General features: G+C 52.4%; 1 protein-coding gene across 1 annotated transcript in view; it reads left to right on the top strand.

The window, feature by feature from the left end:
* Positions 1 to 16690, top strand: part of BRD8 (bromodomain containing 8) — a 716998-nt gene extending 700308 nt beyond the window's left edge. Inside the window, exons 27-28 of the mRNA XM_085618373.1 lie at positions 16222 to 16399; positions 16523 to 16690. Of these exons, the coding sequence (XP_085474499.1) occupies positions 16222 to 16399; positions 16523 to 16570 (226 nt within the window). The 3' untranslated portion in view covers positions 16571 to 16690. The remainder of the gene's footprint in view (positions 1 to 16221; positions 16400 to 16522) is intronic.
* The last annotated feature ends 1334 nt before the right edge of the window (positions 16691 to 18024 follow it).

Below are 18024 nucleotides of genomic sequence, written 5' to 3'. Positions count from 1 at the left end.
GCAATTGCCCTTGGTTAGACTTATTGTAAGCATTCCTCTCATCGCCTTTTGTTTGTATTTATTTATAAAGTTTTATATAGCACGAACAAGATCCCGAAGGATATCAGAGCGCTTTACAGTAAGAGGGAAGAATGGTAATACAATGCAGTGCCGGCTTCAATAGGAGTAATTAACATAACAATTACAAAACAAGGTGTTCAATAGAAAGTAATACAGTAAATGGTACATAGTGAGCAAGTGGGTAGCAAATGATAGACTAAATAAGAGTTGCACCCAGTGCAGGTCGTAAGGTTGTAAGTCCCCTGACTTAGAGCAGATGATCGAAATCCATTTAAGGTAAGAATTTGTTTATAAGGAATCTTTTAGCTTCCAATTGGAAAGCAACCATGGAGGAGATTCTGCGTGCTCCTGGTGGAAGAGAGTTCCAGATCTTCGGGGCAGAGCTGGAGAATGCACGGTGACATGTCCTCTTTTTGCGAAAGATCTGTGGTTTCAAGAGGAAAGAGTTAGCACTTCTTGAGGGTCTACCGCCTCCTGATAGTTCTAGCTTCTGCACTAGATAGCTTGGGGTTTTGAGATGGAGGGCTTTGTGAGACAGGGAGGCAATCTTTAGCTGAATTTGTGCTTCGTAGGGCAACCACTTAAGGGATTTTAGGACTGGTTATGTGCACATTTCTTTTGGTACCCATAACCAATCTGGCAGCAGCGTTCAATTAGTGGGGCCAAGGTATATTTGGGGAGGCCACAGAGCGTAGCACTGCCATAATCTAGTCTTGGCAAAACAAGCGCTTGGACTACCTGCTTGAAATCATCTTGAGGAAGGAAAGGTTTGATATTCCTGATTGTCCTTATCAGGTTATTAGCTCACTTGCAAACATTGCTGATATGGTTCTTCATGTTCAGATGCTTGTCCAGAGTGACTCCGAGAGATTTGGCTGAGTCAATAATGAGGGGGGGGGGTGGGGGGGTGGCAGTTGAAGGCAGTGAGGTGATTAATCCAAAGGTCTAGCTTAGGGATGTGGTTCGGAGGAGAAATGAGAAGTAAATCTGTTTTGGAGGTGTTGAGCAGGAGGTGGTTCTGAGTTAACCAGTTTTGAGTAGCCGTTAGAATGGTGTTGAGTGATATGAGGTTATCCGGGGAGGAGATTTTCAGGTAAAGTTGCGTATCATCTGCATACATATGGAGGAGAGTGTTCAAGGAGTTTAGTGCATTAGCTAATGGTTCCAAGAACAAGTTGAAGAGTATAGGAGATAGGGCAGATCCTTGGGGGATCCCCATGGAAACTGGAGAGGACTGAGAGAGAGTTGTTTGCCTTGACTCTTTGTGATCTGTGGTGGAGGAAGAATGAGAACCATTGCAACACCTGACCAGTGAGGCCCATCCTGTTCTTCAGGATGAATAGGAGGTTGTTGTGATTGACAGTGTCAAACGCAGAGGAAAGGTCAAGGAGGATTAGGAGGCAGGATTCATTCTGGTCAAGCATTTTTTAAATGTCATCCATAATGTGAGTCAGGACCGATTCAGTGCTGTGCCCACTCCAAAAAACAGATTGATGCTGGTCCAGGAGTTGGAAATTCTCGATGTGAGCACAAAGTTGTGATTAGACTCATTTTTCATGGAGTTTGGCTAGGGTGGGGATGTTAGAGATAGGGCGGAAGTTGTTAAGGTCAGCACTATCTGCAGTAGGTTTTTTTAATATGGGTGAGACCTGAGCTGCTTTTAGGCAATCTGGGATCATGCCTTGTGTTAGTGAGGCGTTGATAATCTTTGTCCATATGGGGATGACGGCCTCCTTGATTTCTTTGAAGATGGAAGGTGGGAACGGGTCGCTAAAATGATTAGATGGGTTGATATTCTGCAGCCTTTGCTGGGTGCTGCAGAGACAAGCCTCCTCTCCCGAGCTGCGTCCTCACTGCTAGCAACGGTGCGTCCCCTCCTGCCTCAGCTCTGTGAGCTCCATCCTTAGTTACTCTCCTCAACTCTCCTCTGGCCGGTCCCACCAGTCAGGTTCTCCTATCCTGGTCCGAGCTCCACTCTTCTTTCGAGCTCTCCCGCTCGCAGCCCACCTCTCTCCTTCCCGCTGCCTCGGGCCTGCACTCAGTGCCAGAGTCAGAGCTGCGCGGCGGTCAGCGGGCTCTTCGCATCCACAGCCCACTCCCTCACCTCCCACTGTCCAATCAGGAGGTCTGGGACTAGTGCGAAGGCAAGGGAGTGCTCCGGTTGTTACCACCCACTGCCCTGCCCCTTGCCATTCATTTCAGTGGCGCACTGCTAAAGTCGCCTGGGGCGCAGCATAGGCGCCTCATTTGAAACCAGTTATTTTGCGCTTTCTCTCCCCACTCCCTTCAGGATGACATCACTCCTCTCATGTGCTTCGAGGGCAAGCAATAGTCCTCGCCCCGGCCAGCACATGCGCAGGAGGTGTCTCTGACCTGTGCCCTCGTCCCGACTCCCTTCCTAGGAAAAAACAAAACACAAAACAGAATAATTTTTGATTTGTGTTCGAGTCCGACACGGGGCAGTGAACACTTCATTTGAGGCTGCTCCATTGCGTGTGATGTCTTTCTTGTCTCCTCCCCGATCCTCGTCCCGAGTCTAGTGGGGGCAACGCCCCTTTCGCCCCTATGCACCAGCCGCCACTGCGGGCTTCTAAATCATATTCTGCATGTCATTGGCGGGCTGTGAGCATCCCAGGATCAGGGACGTGTTCTGCCCATCTCGGGGTTCTAACTACCCTGACGTCACTGTAGTGCTGTGCTCTAACATTCCCCTGAATAATACCCTTGTGCAGCATCAGCGAGCTGGAGTACACAAAGCCCGTACGTTTACATACAGGGCCTGTGCGATAGAGCAGGGCTCCCCGTCCCTCCCCTCAGCAATGTGCTGTGAACGTGAGGGCTGGCAGTTCACTCTGAGTGATGCCGTCAGAGATCCAGACTGAAGGCAGGCCTGTCAGGAAAATATTTAGCAGTGGTCTTGCTCCTGAAACGAGAAACGTTTTTTTATACTAAACGTTATACGCACTACAAGTAAGCTAAACCCCAGTGGAGTTGAAGTGTACAACTTCAAATATATATTTGTGTGCTATTTCTCTCCATACTACACTATCCCTTTACCCCACATTGTTTTCAGCTGAAATGTTCGGTTGGTTTGCTTGGTTTTTACATCAAAACCATTTATTGTGATAAAGTGAAATAATGTAAGGTAGATTGGAAGTGCGCTGGTGCAGGACTGTATTGTGCATACCATAGAGCAGAACAGAATATTGTGCTGGCACTGCTACAGTCATGGGTGAATTCTTCTAGTAAAGGCGTGAGCACAAACTTAGAATAATATAATGTTGATTATGTGTGTTGTGTTGTTGTTACAGGCTGCACTATATATATATATATATATATATATATATATATATATATACTCTTTTTTTTTTTACATTTCCCGGGGGAAACCCCCCTACGTACCCTCCTTGTTACAGTTGTCCTCGCTCCCTCGCCACAGGGCACTCATCCCAAACTTTTATGCCTCTCCACTTTCAAATATCACCAGCTGCCATTGCAAAAAGGAATGCCATGAATGCTACTGAGGCTGCAGCAGAAAGGCAAAGAGAAGCAATTGAAAGATATGTGAAAAAACCTCTAGATCTAAAAATAAAAGTACAGTGTAATGGAAACTGAAAGTCAGGAGGAAACTAGCGCTTGCTCTATGGAAGATGTTCAGGAGCACATTAGTTCCAATTCTGAGGCAGAGGATGAAACTGAGAATACAAGAACTATTTTGACTTCAAATAAATCCATACAGCTCGAACCACATACATGGCCAAAAACATTGAGTCATCATAATATGGACAAGCTGATTTAAGCTGGGCTATTCAGAGACACACAGAGAGACAAGAGAACCTATCTCAAAACCTATGACCGGCGCTTCACACGTGCATTTCAATAAAACCCATACAAACAGTGAAAGCATTGAGAGACAGTGGCTAGTATACTCCAACACAGCTGATTAAGTATATTGTTTCTGCTGCAAATTGTTTGGTAAGGGGTCAGGCAAACTCTCTACTACAGGATTCAGTGACTGGGCACATATTGGAGAATACTCATGAAAAGTCTGCTGATCATATGCGGCACATGCATTCATGAAATGAATCACAAAATATACTTTCCACTTGTACAGGGATTGATTAGGCAGACAAGACCTTAAGTCAGTCTGAAATCCGATATAGGAGTTCTGTTTTGAACCGTCTTGTGTCAATAAGACAGTTTTTAGCAGAACAAGGCATTGAGGGGAACCAATGAGAAACTTGGAAACATTCAAAATGGTCAAGTAGAACTGCTTGCTAAATATGATGATCTCATGGTAGAACACATTAAAAGAGTTGAGAAAAAGGAAATAGCAGACCATTACCTAGGTAAAACAATTCAGAATGAAATCATTCAACTTATACCAGAAAACATCCAGAAAAGATTGCTAGATATTATCAGGTCTTCCAAATATCATTCATTCATGCTGGACTGCACACAAGACATAAGTCATCAAGAGCAAATGACGTGTGATGTGTGTTGTTCATATAACCTCACCTATCCCATCAGTAGAGGAACACTTCATGGACTTCATACCTGTAGATGGTACAAGTGGTGAAGCCATTAGTGAAGTACTACTTGACAAACTGAAAGATTTAGGAATACCCCTTGAACACTGCTGCTGTGGTCAAGGTTATGACAACGGGGTTAATATGAAGGGGAGACATTCCAGTGGGAAGAAGAGAATACTATACAGGAACCCCAAAGCAATTTTCATTTCTTGTGCTTTTCATTTTCTTAATCTAGTCTTGTGTGACGCAGCGAAGTCATCAATGACAGCACTGTCTTTCTTTGGATATTTACAGAGAATATACCACATGTTTGCAGCATCAACAAAAAGATGAGCCATTAGACACACAATGGGAGAGCAGAATTGAGAGTGTGAAAGTTCTATTCAACTCTGCCCCTGATGTTCACAGAGCATTGATAAAAGTTCAGGATGTGCCTAATCTTGATGGACAGACACTCTCTGAGATGCAGAGTTTGCAGAAGGAAGTTCACTCATTTCTATTTCTTGTCAGCATTGTTATCGGGTATGAATTTTTAGGTCAAATTAATAAAGTTAGCAAATTAATGCAAAGTATTGACATGCATTAGATGTTGCCATAACTCTGCTGAAAAGTACTGGCGATTACATGAGAGAGTATCGTGACACAGGATTTAATAAAGCTATTGAAGTTGCATTTGAGATAGCCTCAAGTTTTAATGATCCAGTGAAGACCTTGAGAAGAGGACAAGAAGTACGAAAGACATTTTGACTATGACAGAGAAGATGATCCAGTAATTGGAGCACAAGAAAAATTCAAAATTGAATACTTCAATGTCATTGTTGATCTGGCAATCAGCAAACTCGAAGAACGCTTTGAACAAATAATAACATTTGTTGGCAGATATGGGTTTGTGAACCAAGTCATATCAGGTAAACCCTTGGAAACAAGAGAGCTTGAGTAAAAGTGCAAAGATGCAGCTACATATTTTGAAGTAGACATTGCAGGGAATGAAATCATCACAAAAATTAAAAGCTTCCAGGGTGCGTACAAGAAAAAACATACAGATGCAGCATGTACATTTATAACAAACGCCTGCATGAAATTCATCCCAATTTCAACCTTCCAAGGTTTCTGCGTTTTCTCTTGCTAGACACGGAAGTGTCACACAAGCAAGGAAGGAGTCTATTGCTGCCATCTGGGTGGGGGAGGGCGCCCCATAAAGAGTTTCATAGTAGTGCGTAAACATTGCATGTATGTCCTGCTGTTTGTAGGTCATGTCCCCAGTAGGAGTCCCTATTTTTGTGATGGGATTCCCCCTCCCTGCCTCTTGCACCAGCCAGGACAAGAGCATCCCTGCCCTGCCCCCCCCCCCCTTGGTATGCACCAAGGCAAAGTGTTCCCATCAGTTCAGGAGCTGCAGCTTTACCAGAATTTCAGCATGGGCTTTGTGCTTCTCCCACATATGGTCCTGTGACTGTGGGTTTACCGGCGGGTCTATCTCAACACTAGGTCCACCGTTAGGGTCTGCCAGACCTCCACGGCATGACATATACAGTGTCACTGCACCACCACTTTAATTGCTATTTGACGCTGTAAGGTCATTGATATGAAAGTAGTCACGTACTGTCTGCCAAGGGTTCCCTAAACATTGGTTCATCCAGGAGCTCAGGTCTGAGCCTCAGGTGGATGTTGGGGAACATGGTTGGAGAACATGTCTGCCCCAGTTCAGGCTCATGAGAAGGGGGTTGTGAGGGGGGGCGTGGCTTGGCAGCCGACGGGCATGGACGCGTGAGCGACGAGCTCCGCATCCAGCCCAGCCAAAATCCTGTAACGAGTGTCGCCCCGGCGCTCTGTAGCTCCCGGAGGGCTTCCCCTGCCTGGTCTTGGCCCCTGGAGCGGAACGGCGGAGTGGAGCGCGGCGCCGAGGGCTGGCGCTGCGCTGAAATCGTGGCGGAGGCGGGCGGCTGCCGGCCATATTGGGCGGCCTGTGCGGAGACGGGCAGCCGCGGCCCACAGCAAACGGGGTGCCGGCCGGAAGTGAGGCGAGCCCGGCTGGAGATCCCGGAAGTGGCGGTCTCGTCCTGGTGGTCAGCGGAGCGGGGCGGAGTCCGCCTTTAGCGAGAGGCTCGGTATTGGGAGCCCCTCCGCAGCCTGAACTAGCGGCTGTGGCCGCACGGCGGAGGGGCGGCGACCCGGAGGACGGCGCTTGGCCTGTGGCGGGAGCGGCGGCCCCGGAGTCAGAGTGGAGGCAGGGGGCCCGGCGCAGCTGGTTGGCAGGCGGGGGCCGAGAGGTGGACGGCTGGTGCTGCGAGCGCCTCAGCGGTGGAGATTTGGCTGGCCCTGGGTAGCGGGCTTGAAGGACCGGCTGTAGGACGGTGCCCGCCCTGGTGAAGCAGCCCCCGAGTGACCCGGAGGACAGCGGTGGGGGTCGGCCATTGATCCCTGCCACAGCGGAGAGGACGGCCGTTGGTGAGCGTGGGGGCCTTCCACACCGGGGTGCCCAGCGGAGAGAGGCAGGAGCACGCCAGCGCCCTCATTGTTCGGAGGCAGGGGGCGCAGGTCCCTGCGGCCGGCGAGGGGTGAATCGGGCCCGCGTGCCGGCCGCTGCTTCGGGGAGCAGGCCTGGAGGCCGATTGCGGAGGGACTCCCTGAAGTGCTTCCTGGCCAGGAGAATGGGCAAACCGCGACCCAAGCTGGGGGGGAACCCAGCGGATTCAGTGGGAGACTCTGCCGGTGGCCGGGTTGGCGGAACGAGTGCTGACTCTGCGGCGGGCCTGCAGCAACGGCAGCTGGACCAAATCCTGCAGGCCATAGCGGACACGAGAACTGCGCTGCAGACTGATATCGCACAGGTGTCTTCAGATCTGGGGCTGCTTCGGGCGGACCACAGGAAGCTGGTGGATAGGGTCAAGCAAACGGAGGACAGGTTGGACTTGGTAGCGCCAGCGCAGAAAGTATCGAAGGGTCAGACGGCGGATCTCCTACGGAGGGTGTTGATTCTGGAGAAGAGGGCCGAGGATGCCAAAGGGTGCAACCGCCGCAATAACATTCGCGTGGTGAGGCTGCCCGAAATGATTGAAGGGGGAGATATGCTAACCTTCCTAGAGACCTGGCTACAAGAGGTGGTGGCGCCCGAGGGGCTCACGCGGTTTTACACCTTGGAGAGGGCACATAGGGTCCCAGCCCGTCCCCCGGATCCGGGCCGCCCACCCCGGCCGGTGGTGGCCCGCCTGCTGCACTACAGGGACCGCAATATCATCCTTCAGAGAGCCAGAACTTCGGGTCCCTACCAGGTGGAGAACGTTCCGGTTTCTATTTACCCGGACTACCCCATGGAAGTTCAACGCAGACGCTCCTCATTCCAGGCGGTGAAGAAGGCGCTACGGGATGAGGGGCTGCAGTATTCTTTGTTGTTCCCGGCCCGCCTCCGAGTTGTGCTGGACGGGACGACATCCTTCTTCACTGACCCCGCAGCAGCCTGGAGTTGGCTGGAATCGGTCCGGACTCGCGCGGCGGCGCATGCTGATGGAGAGGGACCGCAGGGAACTCTAGCGAAGGCCCGTCGCAGCAGACGCAATAAGGTACGGACAGCGGGGGTCCGATCGCCGGGTGCATCCCAGACGGTGCTGGAACGGCGAGCTGCACTGCGGGCGGTCTCTGTGATTTCGGGGGCCGCGGCCTCCCAGCTCAGCGAGGATTCGGGCTCCCGGAAGGGCACTGAGGACTACCACTCTGATGGCGCTGACGAGGAGGCAGAGGTGCTGCCTGATGTTACCCCTGGGACGGCGGACGAGTTGCTGGACGCCAGAAGGTTTGGGGAGTTCTCTGGCCATGGACCGAGGGACATGGGCAGGGCGGAAAGGGAGCGTGAGGAGAGGGAGGCCGGGCCGGGCTTTGCGGGGCTCGGGGAGGGACCGGTACCTGATGGGGCCTTGCGGATGGGGACTGTTGAGGGGTCCTGGAGGAGAGAGCGGGGGGGTCTGCAGGGAGCGGAGCGCTGGGGGAGGATTGGTGGAGTCTGGGCGTGGATGCTCTGAAGAGGACTCTCGTCAAGCCCGTCAGGCGTAGAGCCATCACCTCAACCTCACGGACATAGTGAGACTCTGGGGGCTACCAGAGTGTTTGGTTTCTGTTTGGGGTGGTATTTGGATGGGTAACTGTGGTTTAGCACCTGTTCTGGGGAAGGGAGGGAGACCGGGGAGTTGGGGAGTTATGGGGTTTCAGGGGATTGTCAGTGTGCCTCGGAGGGGTAGGAAAGGGTGGTTGGCTCGGCGATGGGATGGGGACCCCACCTGAATTGAGATTTTTGACTAGGAATGTGAGGGGGCTCACCTCTATGGTGAAGAGATACAAAGTCCATGCCTACTTAGTGCGGAGAGGGGTCCAGGTAGCCTTCCTTCAAGAAACCCACTTAGATAGAGAGGAGGGGAAGGCATTGCAGAGGCGCTGGCGGGGTCAATTGTACTATACTACCTTCTCGAGGTTTGCCCGGGGTGCTCTGATCTGGGTGAGAGCGGGAGTCCCTTTCCAGCCTTTGATGACGTTAGTGGACCCGGAGGGCAGGTTCGTAGCAGTGCAGGGGCGGTTGGACGGGAGGGACATGGCCTTGTGCAGTGTGTATGCCCCTAATGTAGACCAGGCCGCGTTCTTCTCCAGGCTGTCGGGTCAGTTGGCGGCGTATCTGACGGGGACGGTGGTGTTGGGAGGGGATTTTAATTCAGTGACTGATGTTGAGCTGGACAGGTCCCACCCGCCCCTTGCGCAGTTGGTGGTCCGTCGGGTGGCCAATAGTAGACGGGCCTGGCAGGATACTTGGGGTCTGGTGGAGACTTGGCGTACTCATCATCCGATAGACAGGGATTACTCCTTCTACTCGGCCCCTCATGAGTTGTATGTCCGATTGGATGGTATACTGTGTTCCCCGGATGTCCAGACTTTGATGCGGCATAGTGAATATCAAGCTAAAACCATCTTGGACCATAACCCCTGTGTGGGGATGCTGCAATGGTCCAGGCAGCGGCAAGCAATTCCTACTTGGCGCCTTAACCCCTTGCTGCTGGAGGACTCCGTCTTCCGGGCTGAGGTTAGTGGCTGCATAGTACAATATTTTGGGCATAACTCGGGTACGGCGGCAAGCGGGGCGACGGAATGGGATGCGTTTAAGGCGGTTGTTCGGGGGGTTTGTATATCGTCCACGGCCGGAGTGCGGAAGACTTTATTGAAGGAGGTTGAAGGGGCAGAGGCCCAGCTGCGGACGGCTGAACGTGCGCATCAGGCGGGAGACGGTGAGTTGGCAGCAGTTGTCGAGGCGCGTGAGGGCGTGGCGGTGTGAGTGGAGAAGCTCCGCTGTTTTGACCATAAAAGCTATCTTATGCGAGCGCACGCGGAAAGAGATAAGGTGGGATCCCTTCTGGCGTGGTTGGCGAATCCGACGGCCCGGGGTGACCCGATACTTTCCCTGGTTGAAGCAGGGGGGGCCCCGGTTTATTCCCAGATGGGGATAAATAAGCGGTTTGCCAGTTATTATGCTGGGCTTTATGATAGCACTATGGAGGGGGTGCCTGAAGGCCTTGCTGGCTTCTTATTGGAGGCCCGACTGCCTCGACTGGACCCGGAGACTGGGAGAGACCTCGGGGGCGCTATATCGCTGGGCGAGATCCGCGTGGCGATTAGGCACATGGCCCGTCGGAAGACACCGGGGGCGGATGGGTTGCCCATCAAGTTCTTTGCGGCTTACCCGGATTTGCTGGCACCGCAGCTGCAGGTCCTGTACAGCGAGGCCTGGCGGCTTGGGCGCTTGCCCGCCTCTGCTCGGGAGGCGATTGTGGTACCCTTACTGAAGCCCGGAGGAGAGGCCGGTGCGCGCACGGTGTACCGTCCGCTCTCTATGCTGACGGTGGACTATAAAATTTTGAGCAAAATACTGGCGTCGCGCCTCTTGACCCATATGACCGCCTTAATCCACCCGGATCAGGCGGGCTTTATCCCTCGGCGCAGCACGGCCACTTCCGTTCGACGGTTGTTGCGGGTGATGGAGATGGACCGGGACGTATACCCGGAGGCCTGCACACTGTCGGTCGACATAGAAAAGGCCTTTGATAGTGTGGAATGGCCCTACTTATACCGAGTGCTGCGGGAGTTTGGATTGGGGGAGGACTTCGTACGCTGGACCGCCTTGCTCTATAGCGATGCCACGGCCCGAGTGAAGACGAATGCTACCATATCGGTCCCCTACCGCGTACGAAGGGGGACGAGGCAGGGCTGCTCCCTCTCCCCCCTGTTGTTCGCCCTGGCCGTTGAACCGCTGGCGGCTCATGCCCGATGGGGGTGCGCCTATGCTGGCGTTTCCCTGCGGGGGGATGCCCACTATATCTCCCTATATGCAGATGATCTGCTGATGTTTTTGGCGGATGCGGAGAGCGCGCTGGGCCGAGCGATTGCCCTTTTGGAGGAGTTTGGTCGTCTGTCCGGGCTTAAGGTCAACTGGGGCAAGACATGCTTGTTCCCGTTGTCACAGGGAGATCGGACCCCGCGGGCGTTGGGACAGATCCGGTGGGAAGGCAGCTGCCTACGATATTTGGGGGTTAACATTTATCATACCCAGACTGATTTGTTGGAGGGGAATGTTGGCAGGGCCCTTCGCGGCTTGCGGGTTAGCATGGGGTTTTGGAGCACGCTCCCACTCTCGTGTGCCGGGAGGGTGGCGCTGTTGAAAATGGTGGCGTTGCCACGCCTTCTTTACTTTTTTCGCACCCTTCCTATATGGATCCCGGCGTCGTTTTTCGCGCGGCTACGAACACAGTCTACGGGCTTCATTTGGGGCTCGGGAAGGTGGCGGGTGGCGCTGACCACGTTGCGGCGGCCGAGAGCAGAGGGGGGCCTGGCAGCCCCGGATTTTGAGTGGTACTACTTGGCGGCCCAGCTCCAATGGCTTACGCAGGCGGTGGCCAGGGAGTATAGAGGCCCGGAGGGTCCACAGGACAGGCTGATTCCGCGGCATGTGCTGGCCTTTATAGTCCTCCACCAGCGGTTAGACCTGACCCAGCTTACCTTGGAAGAACGTACCCTCCGGTTGTGTTGGAACAGGTGTCAGAGGAGGGCCGCCATAGTCCACCCCTATGCCCCCGAGATCCCCCTGGGGATGTGTACAGTGCTCCCGCATGGGGGAGATTGGTCTGGGCTAGCGGTTTGGGAGGAGCTGGGCGTGCAGATGGTAGGGGACTTATTTAGAGAGGGAGTGCTGTTGCCTTTCCAGGACTTGCAGGACTCTTATGGGCTCCCGCGGGGGGACTTCCTGCTTCATGCGGCCCTTGTGGTGAGTCTCCAGAAACATTGGAATATGGGGCTTTCGGAGCCGCAGACCGCCGCGGGTTGCCAATATGTAGTGATGGCGGCGGGGACGACTAAGGCCATTACTTGCCTCTATCGCCGACTGTCGATGGAGGGCTTGCACCCTCTGGGCGCCCTGAGGGAGAAGTGGGAAACGGACCTTGAGAAGGCGATCCCCGAGTCCACGTGGTCCACGCTGGTGCGGAGGGCCTGGAAGGGAACGAGGAATGCCCGGTTTCAGTTAGTCCAGTTTTTTACGTTACACAGGGCGTGTCTGACGCCGGCCAAGATCTTGAGATATTTCGGGGGGGTACACTCTCAGTGTCCGCGGTGTGGGGGAGAGGGGGCGGACTTTCGGCACATGTTTTGGTCCTGTACGCAGTTGGGTGACTACTGGGGGGATGTTGTGGATTGTTTGAACCAGGTGACGGACCGCTCCATTGCCCCGGAAATGGGGGCTTGTTTGTTGCTTTGGTTTCCCCACACTCGCCGTACAAAGGTCACTAGCAAGTTTTATGATCTGGGGTTGATAATGGCCAAGAGGGAACTGACTATGCACTGGAAATCCGGGGGGGGGGGGGGGGGCCTAGCTTCCTGCGGTGGAGGGCGGCGTTGGCGCGATGGGCGGGGGCTGAGGGTACGCTCCAGGTGCAATTGGCCCTTCGGAGGGACGATGAGAAGGCACTAGCGACGGCCCGGGCGTGGGAAGCGTTGGTGGTGGAACTTCAGGGGTTGATGTCTGATGCTGGGGAAGGGGAGAGTACATCTGATAGGCAGGAGGTAGCGGGGAGCGGGGAGTAGAGGGGAATGGCGGTAGGCCCTGGCCGCCCACACCTTGGCTCAGCATGAGGGAAGGCTCTGTTTGCTTAGGGAGAGGTTGGGCTCCCGTACCTTATTTATTAGGGAGGAGGGGCACATCGGAAGAGGGGTAGGGGACGGGGGCACACTGACATGGGGTGGGGGAGGGGGGGGGAAGGGGACTGTGTGGGAAGGATGTTCCTTCTCCTGGATAATTGGTATTGATGATAAATGTGCGGTACTTCCTGGACGGGTGGAGGTAGTGGGATGTTTGTTGAATTGTTGATTTGGAAAGCAATAAAAAACGTTTCAACAAAAAAAAAAAATGAGAAGGGGGTTGTAGTCTAAGTGCGTGCATCACAGTTATTCCATACATGCAACTTGCCCCGTGATCTCCTGAGTGTACAATACTGTGTCTAGCAGGACATGTAAGTTGTGCCGCGATGAGTAAAACTAGTACTCCCGCCATCCCAAATTTCGTAATCTCCAGGAGTCACGTAGCTCCCAGTTGCCCACTCACGCACTGAAGTCTCTCACAAGGTGGACAGTCAGGGAGTTAGCCAAGGGTGACTCCAATCTGTCAAGGTGTATTTCTGCCACACAGTTGAAGTCTCCACCCAAGAGTAGCAGCACTGACTCATCCCAGTTTAAAAGCGGCAACAGTGCCATGAGGAAGTTTGCCTGTCCAGTGTTCGGGCATAGATACTGCCGTTCACCACTTTCTGACCATCCAGTGCTCTAGTCAGGACAACATATCGTCCCTTCCTGTCAAACAATGGATTTGGTGACCTCAAAGGGGACTCCCAGTCACACCCACACCATTGCCTCCCTCGAAAACGCTGTGTACAAGGTCGCATATATCTGGCCAGCCATCTGCATTGCAAAGTTTTAATCCGGTCCCCAGTCACATGTGTCTCTTACAAAAGTGCAATATCAGTGCCTCTGCACTTCAGGTAAGCAAAGGTTTTTCACTGTTTGGACATGGATCCCATACCCCTGATGTTCCAAGTAGTAATGGTGTATTTAGTGTTTTGGGCCTGCATCATAGTGCAGGGTCACTTGTACCATATAGTGTTGCCCCCCCCCCAACCCTGGTGGGCTCTCCCCATCTCTCACAACCAACTAGCAGCCTCATCTCCTGTCCCCCTACACCTTGTACCACCAGTAGGATGTGGCCCCAACCATATCAAGTAAGCTTGGGTGTAGAAACAGTTCTAAATACCAACTACCCCATCCTACCCCAGGCCAAGAGGGCAACGACCATCTGGCTTAATTCATAGGAAACAAACATGTGGAGTACCTTCAAAACCCCAATACCAGTATGGAGTTCGGGGGAGCACAGTGACGCTCCAGCGGCGATCCCCCAGTAGATGCCCCTTCTTGGGCCTCTTGCGTTGTTTCTATCTAGGTAACTACGGACTGGTCAATGGCTCAGCCTCATTTCCAGCCTTGTGTTTCTCCGGTCAGTCCCAGGTGCTCTCAGGGTCATCGAAGAACCCGACCTTCTTCTCTACCATGATCTTTAGGCGGGCCTGGGACAAGAGGGTGTAGTGTATCCCCGCCTCCTGAAGTTCCTTTTAGACAGCCACAAACAAGGACTGCTAATGATGGACTGCCATAGTGTAGTCCAGGAAATGGTGACTGTGGCTCCGTTAACTTTGATCAGGCAAGCGTTTGTGCCCTCTGCAGCACCAAATCCCTGACCCTGTAATTCAAAAGGTACGCCACCACTGGTTGCAGTGGAGCACCCGGCGGAGGGGGACACACATGCAATATATGCGCACTTTCCTAGGCAAAGAATTGAGAGAGCCCCTGTGCCGCCATGTCCCACCTTAGCCATTGTTCCAGATAAGAGACCATGTCTGGCCCCTCCGCCCCCTATGGGAGCCCAACAGTCCAACTGCTGTTGCCCTGACTGCACCCCTCCGCATCCTCCGCAGGTTGATCCAACGGCTCTACTCGTACCACCAGGTGGTGGACTTGATCTTTGAGGTCCTTATGCTCTGGGGAGAATTTGCCAAGGGTGTCAGCGTGATGATTAAATTTGTCCGTCAACTTACTGCGGTCATCCTGGAGTATGCTCAGATCAATGGCCGCTTTGCGATTTTGCCTTCCAGGGCTTCTTGAGTGGCAGTAACGGTGTTCAATATCTGGTCCAGTTTATCAACTGCACCTGGATGGCGTCCCATGATGGTTGTTCACGTGGCGGTGAGATTCCTTCGCTGTGGTGAGGTTTCTATGGCCTCCTAGCACCTGATCACTGCCACGTCCCTAACTGAGCAAGGCCGCCACTTTCCAAAAGGGGGTAAGCATTTTTGGGAGGAGGAGTTCTAATGCCCTCGACTCCGTAGGCTCCTACTCAGTTTGTCTACCCACTCTGCCACCACCGCTCACTGGGGCAGTCGCACTGCCAGTGGTCAGACCCCATGGGGGCTGGTACGGACTGTCCCACCTCACAACAGTCCTCTGCAGTGCGCCAGCCAACATAATCACAGCCCAGCTGTCATCAGAGTAAGACAGTCCCCTTCAGCTTACCCAGGGCCTCCTACATGTGCTGGATCGCAAATGTACAGGCGGCCTCACGAGCTCAAACGTACAGGCGGGCCAGGTGATCCCCCTCCTCCTTGCTGACGTCTCCTTCTAAACAGCTTTGGGGGGGGGGGGGGGCTGGGCAGCCACCCTAATCTACAACAAAGCTCTCCTCCAGCTTCACCGCTCAGTCTCATTGCCTTCCACTGCTGCTGCTCCCAGCTCTGCCTCTAGCTGCTGTGGCCAGAGCTCCGTCTTCTTCAGGTGCTGTGCGGCACTCCCAGCTGTGGATCCACACAGGGGCCTGCTACTGCATCTTGGCCACCATCACCACAAGCAACCCCATCCCAGTGCCCACATGGGGCAAGGAGGGGTCGAGAAGCGTGTGCAAGGCTACAGAAAGTCAGTTATAGATTACGAGTGCCATCTTGTTCACCATTGGTGCCCACCTCCTCACACTCCGTCAATCCGCCCTGGGCTCTTAATTCCTGGCACCATCAGGGGCTCAGCAGTGTCGGTCCACTCTCTGCCACCGTACTCAGGCATGCAGCTGTGCCTGACCCACCCCCCAGGGCTCGCAGGATTATCGTGAATCAGCGAGTGGCCTGCAGCTATTACAGGTGTGCTGCTATCTTGCCATGCTGTTGGCCATGCCCCATGCCAGACCCCCGCTTGACATTAATGACTCTACCGCAGCCTTGAATGCCTTTTGGAGGTACTGGCCTGTTTTATTATGTAGGCGTACACTGTGCAGTGAAAGGTGATTGTGTAGTACGTCCAGATGTAATCTGGACAAGCTTCACGCATGCCTTCCTGTTTGTCTTCAGATAATGAAGGGCTCAAAAACTACATCGTAACAGGTGAGGTTGGCGGTTCTACCCTAAGGTATTCTCTGCACATATGTTTACTTCAATAAATGCCATAAAGTGTTAAGGTGCACAGGAGAGGAGTGCCCACCACTTCTCTTTGCTAACCTGCTTTCTGCCTTCACCAGGCCCATGGACCTGACCACCATCAAGCGTAGCCTATCAAAGGGAGTCATCCGCACCATGGCTGAGTTCCAGCGGGACGTCATGCTCGTCTTCCAGAATGCCATCATGTATAACGCCGCTGACCATGAGGTCTACCTCAAAGCTGTGGAGATGCAAAAGGACATCGCTGAGATACTTCAGGTCAGGTGGGACATTAGGCTTCTTGTATGGAGCTGGGAGCCAGGTCAGCATGCACTTTGGGGTGAGGTGATGAACAGGGTGTGTGTGAAAACAATGATTTTAAAACATTGTCTGTTTCTGCAGGTGATGAGTAGTCGTATGGACTCCAGTTTCATTGGCGACACTGAGTGACCCCTTCTACAGTCTATCTCGGATATTGAAACTAAGGATTACTCAACAAATTGCAGCCTTTGGTCTTAAATGAACTGTATGTGTAGCGATCATCTGCAATGAGACAGACTGGTTTCTGTAGATCGAGGCTTCTAGAGTCCCCTCCACCATTGGGGTTTCTATTAACATCTGCTGCAGTCTGTCACCTTTAAATTTGACCATAGCAATGATAAATCACTCTGGTGGATTTTGTTGAATGTCTCTGTTTGATGATCACAACGCTGTGAAGATTGTTGTCAGAATTAATTGCAGGCAAAGTGCTGTGAAGCCTGGTGGTCTTGCAGTTTCTTAGCATTTCTTTGGGACCTTAGTTTCTACTTGATGTGCTTGGACATCTCTGAGTTGTACAGATTGTGTGTCGGAAATATCTTAGTTGGTGTTTGGATGGGAGACCTAATGTCTGTACAGAACTCACACGTCTCTCAGGATAGGAGTTTTGAAATTTCCAAAGAGTGTTTGTCTGGGCATATGTACACCTTTGCTGTGAGCAGGATGTTGATTGGTTATGCATGTTACATGGTTCGTGGATCTCAGCGGGGCATAGGACTCTCCATGATCTCTGGAGAGAATGGGGTATCCGGTATTTTGGCAGAGCATTGGGTTTAGAATATATGCAGAGGAAAGAACTGTGGATGGAGTTGTCAGCAGGGCACACAATGCCTTGATCTCAGCAGAGCATAGAGCACATGGATCAATGCCTCAGCTGATTATACAGTCCCGAATCCCTGCAAAGCATTGGTGCTTGGATCTCAGCAGAGCCTATCGCTTTTAATTCAATGATGGTACATAGTCACCAATCTCTACAGCATATGGGATCCTAGATCTAAGAGTATCAGCCACCTAAATTCTTGGTAGCCCCAAAACCATTTATCTCTGCAACACTTATCACTCCCCGAGCGTATGGTATGGTAAACATACATACACTAGCTAATGTTAATTTCCTGGATGTATTCTGAAGTTGTTCCTCTTTTCTCTCCCTTAACTTGTTGATAGTTGCCCTTGGGGTTGTTACACCTGTCACACAGGTTGTTAGTGTTCTTTCGTGTTCTTGCTGTTCTTCATCTGATCAGTTGTATTTTTGAGGACATGGTGACCCTGATGCCCTTCCTTATCTTGTAGAAGAGGTTTGTGGGGTCGGCTCTATAGAGGGCGAATGATGATGTATGAGCTGAAGGCATTCTTCCTTTTCCAGCATAAGTTTCAGATGTGGGTCATAATTGTTAGCAGAGGATGCTGTGGTTATCAGTATGTCATTTGATCTCTTATACTCTGTAAATAAAGATTTGTGCTAAAGGGCCGTATTTTAGACTTTTGTTGTGTCTTGGATTTTGTTTGTTTATTTCCCTCCCTTCTTGATAATCCTCAATCTTGCTCCAGTAGGCGCCCTTTATATTGAATTGTCAGCCCTGTAGACT

The sequence above is a fragment of the Triturus cristatus genome, chromosome 7, assembly GCF_964204655.1.
Source record: "Triturus cristatus chromosome 7, aTriCri1.1, whole genome shotgun sequence".
In the NCBI taxonomy this organism is placed as follows: domain Eukaryota; kingdom Metazoa; phylum Chordata; class Amphibia; order Caudata; family Salamandridae; genus Triturus; species Triturus cristatus.
The sequence above is the reverse complement of the archived record's forward strand: the minus strand, read 5'-3'. Positions and strand labels throughout refer to the sequence as shown.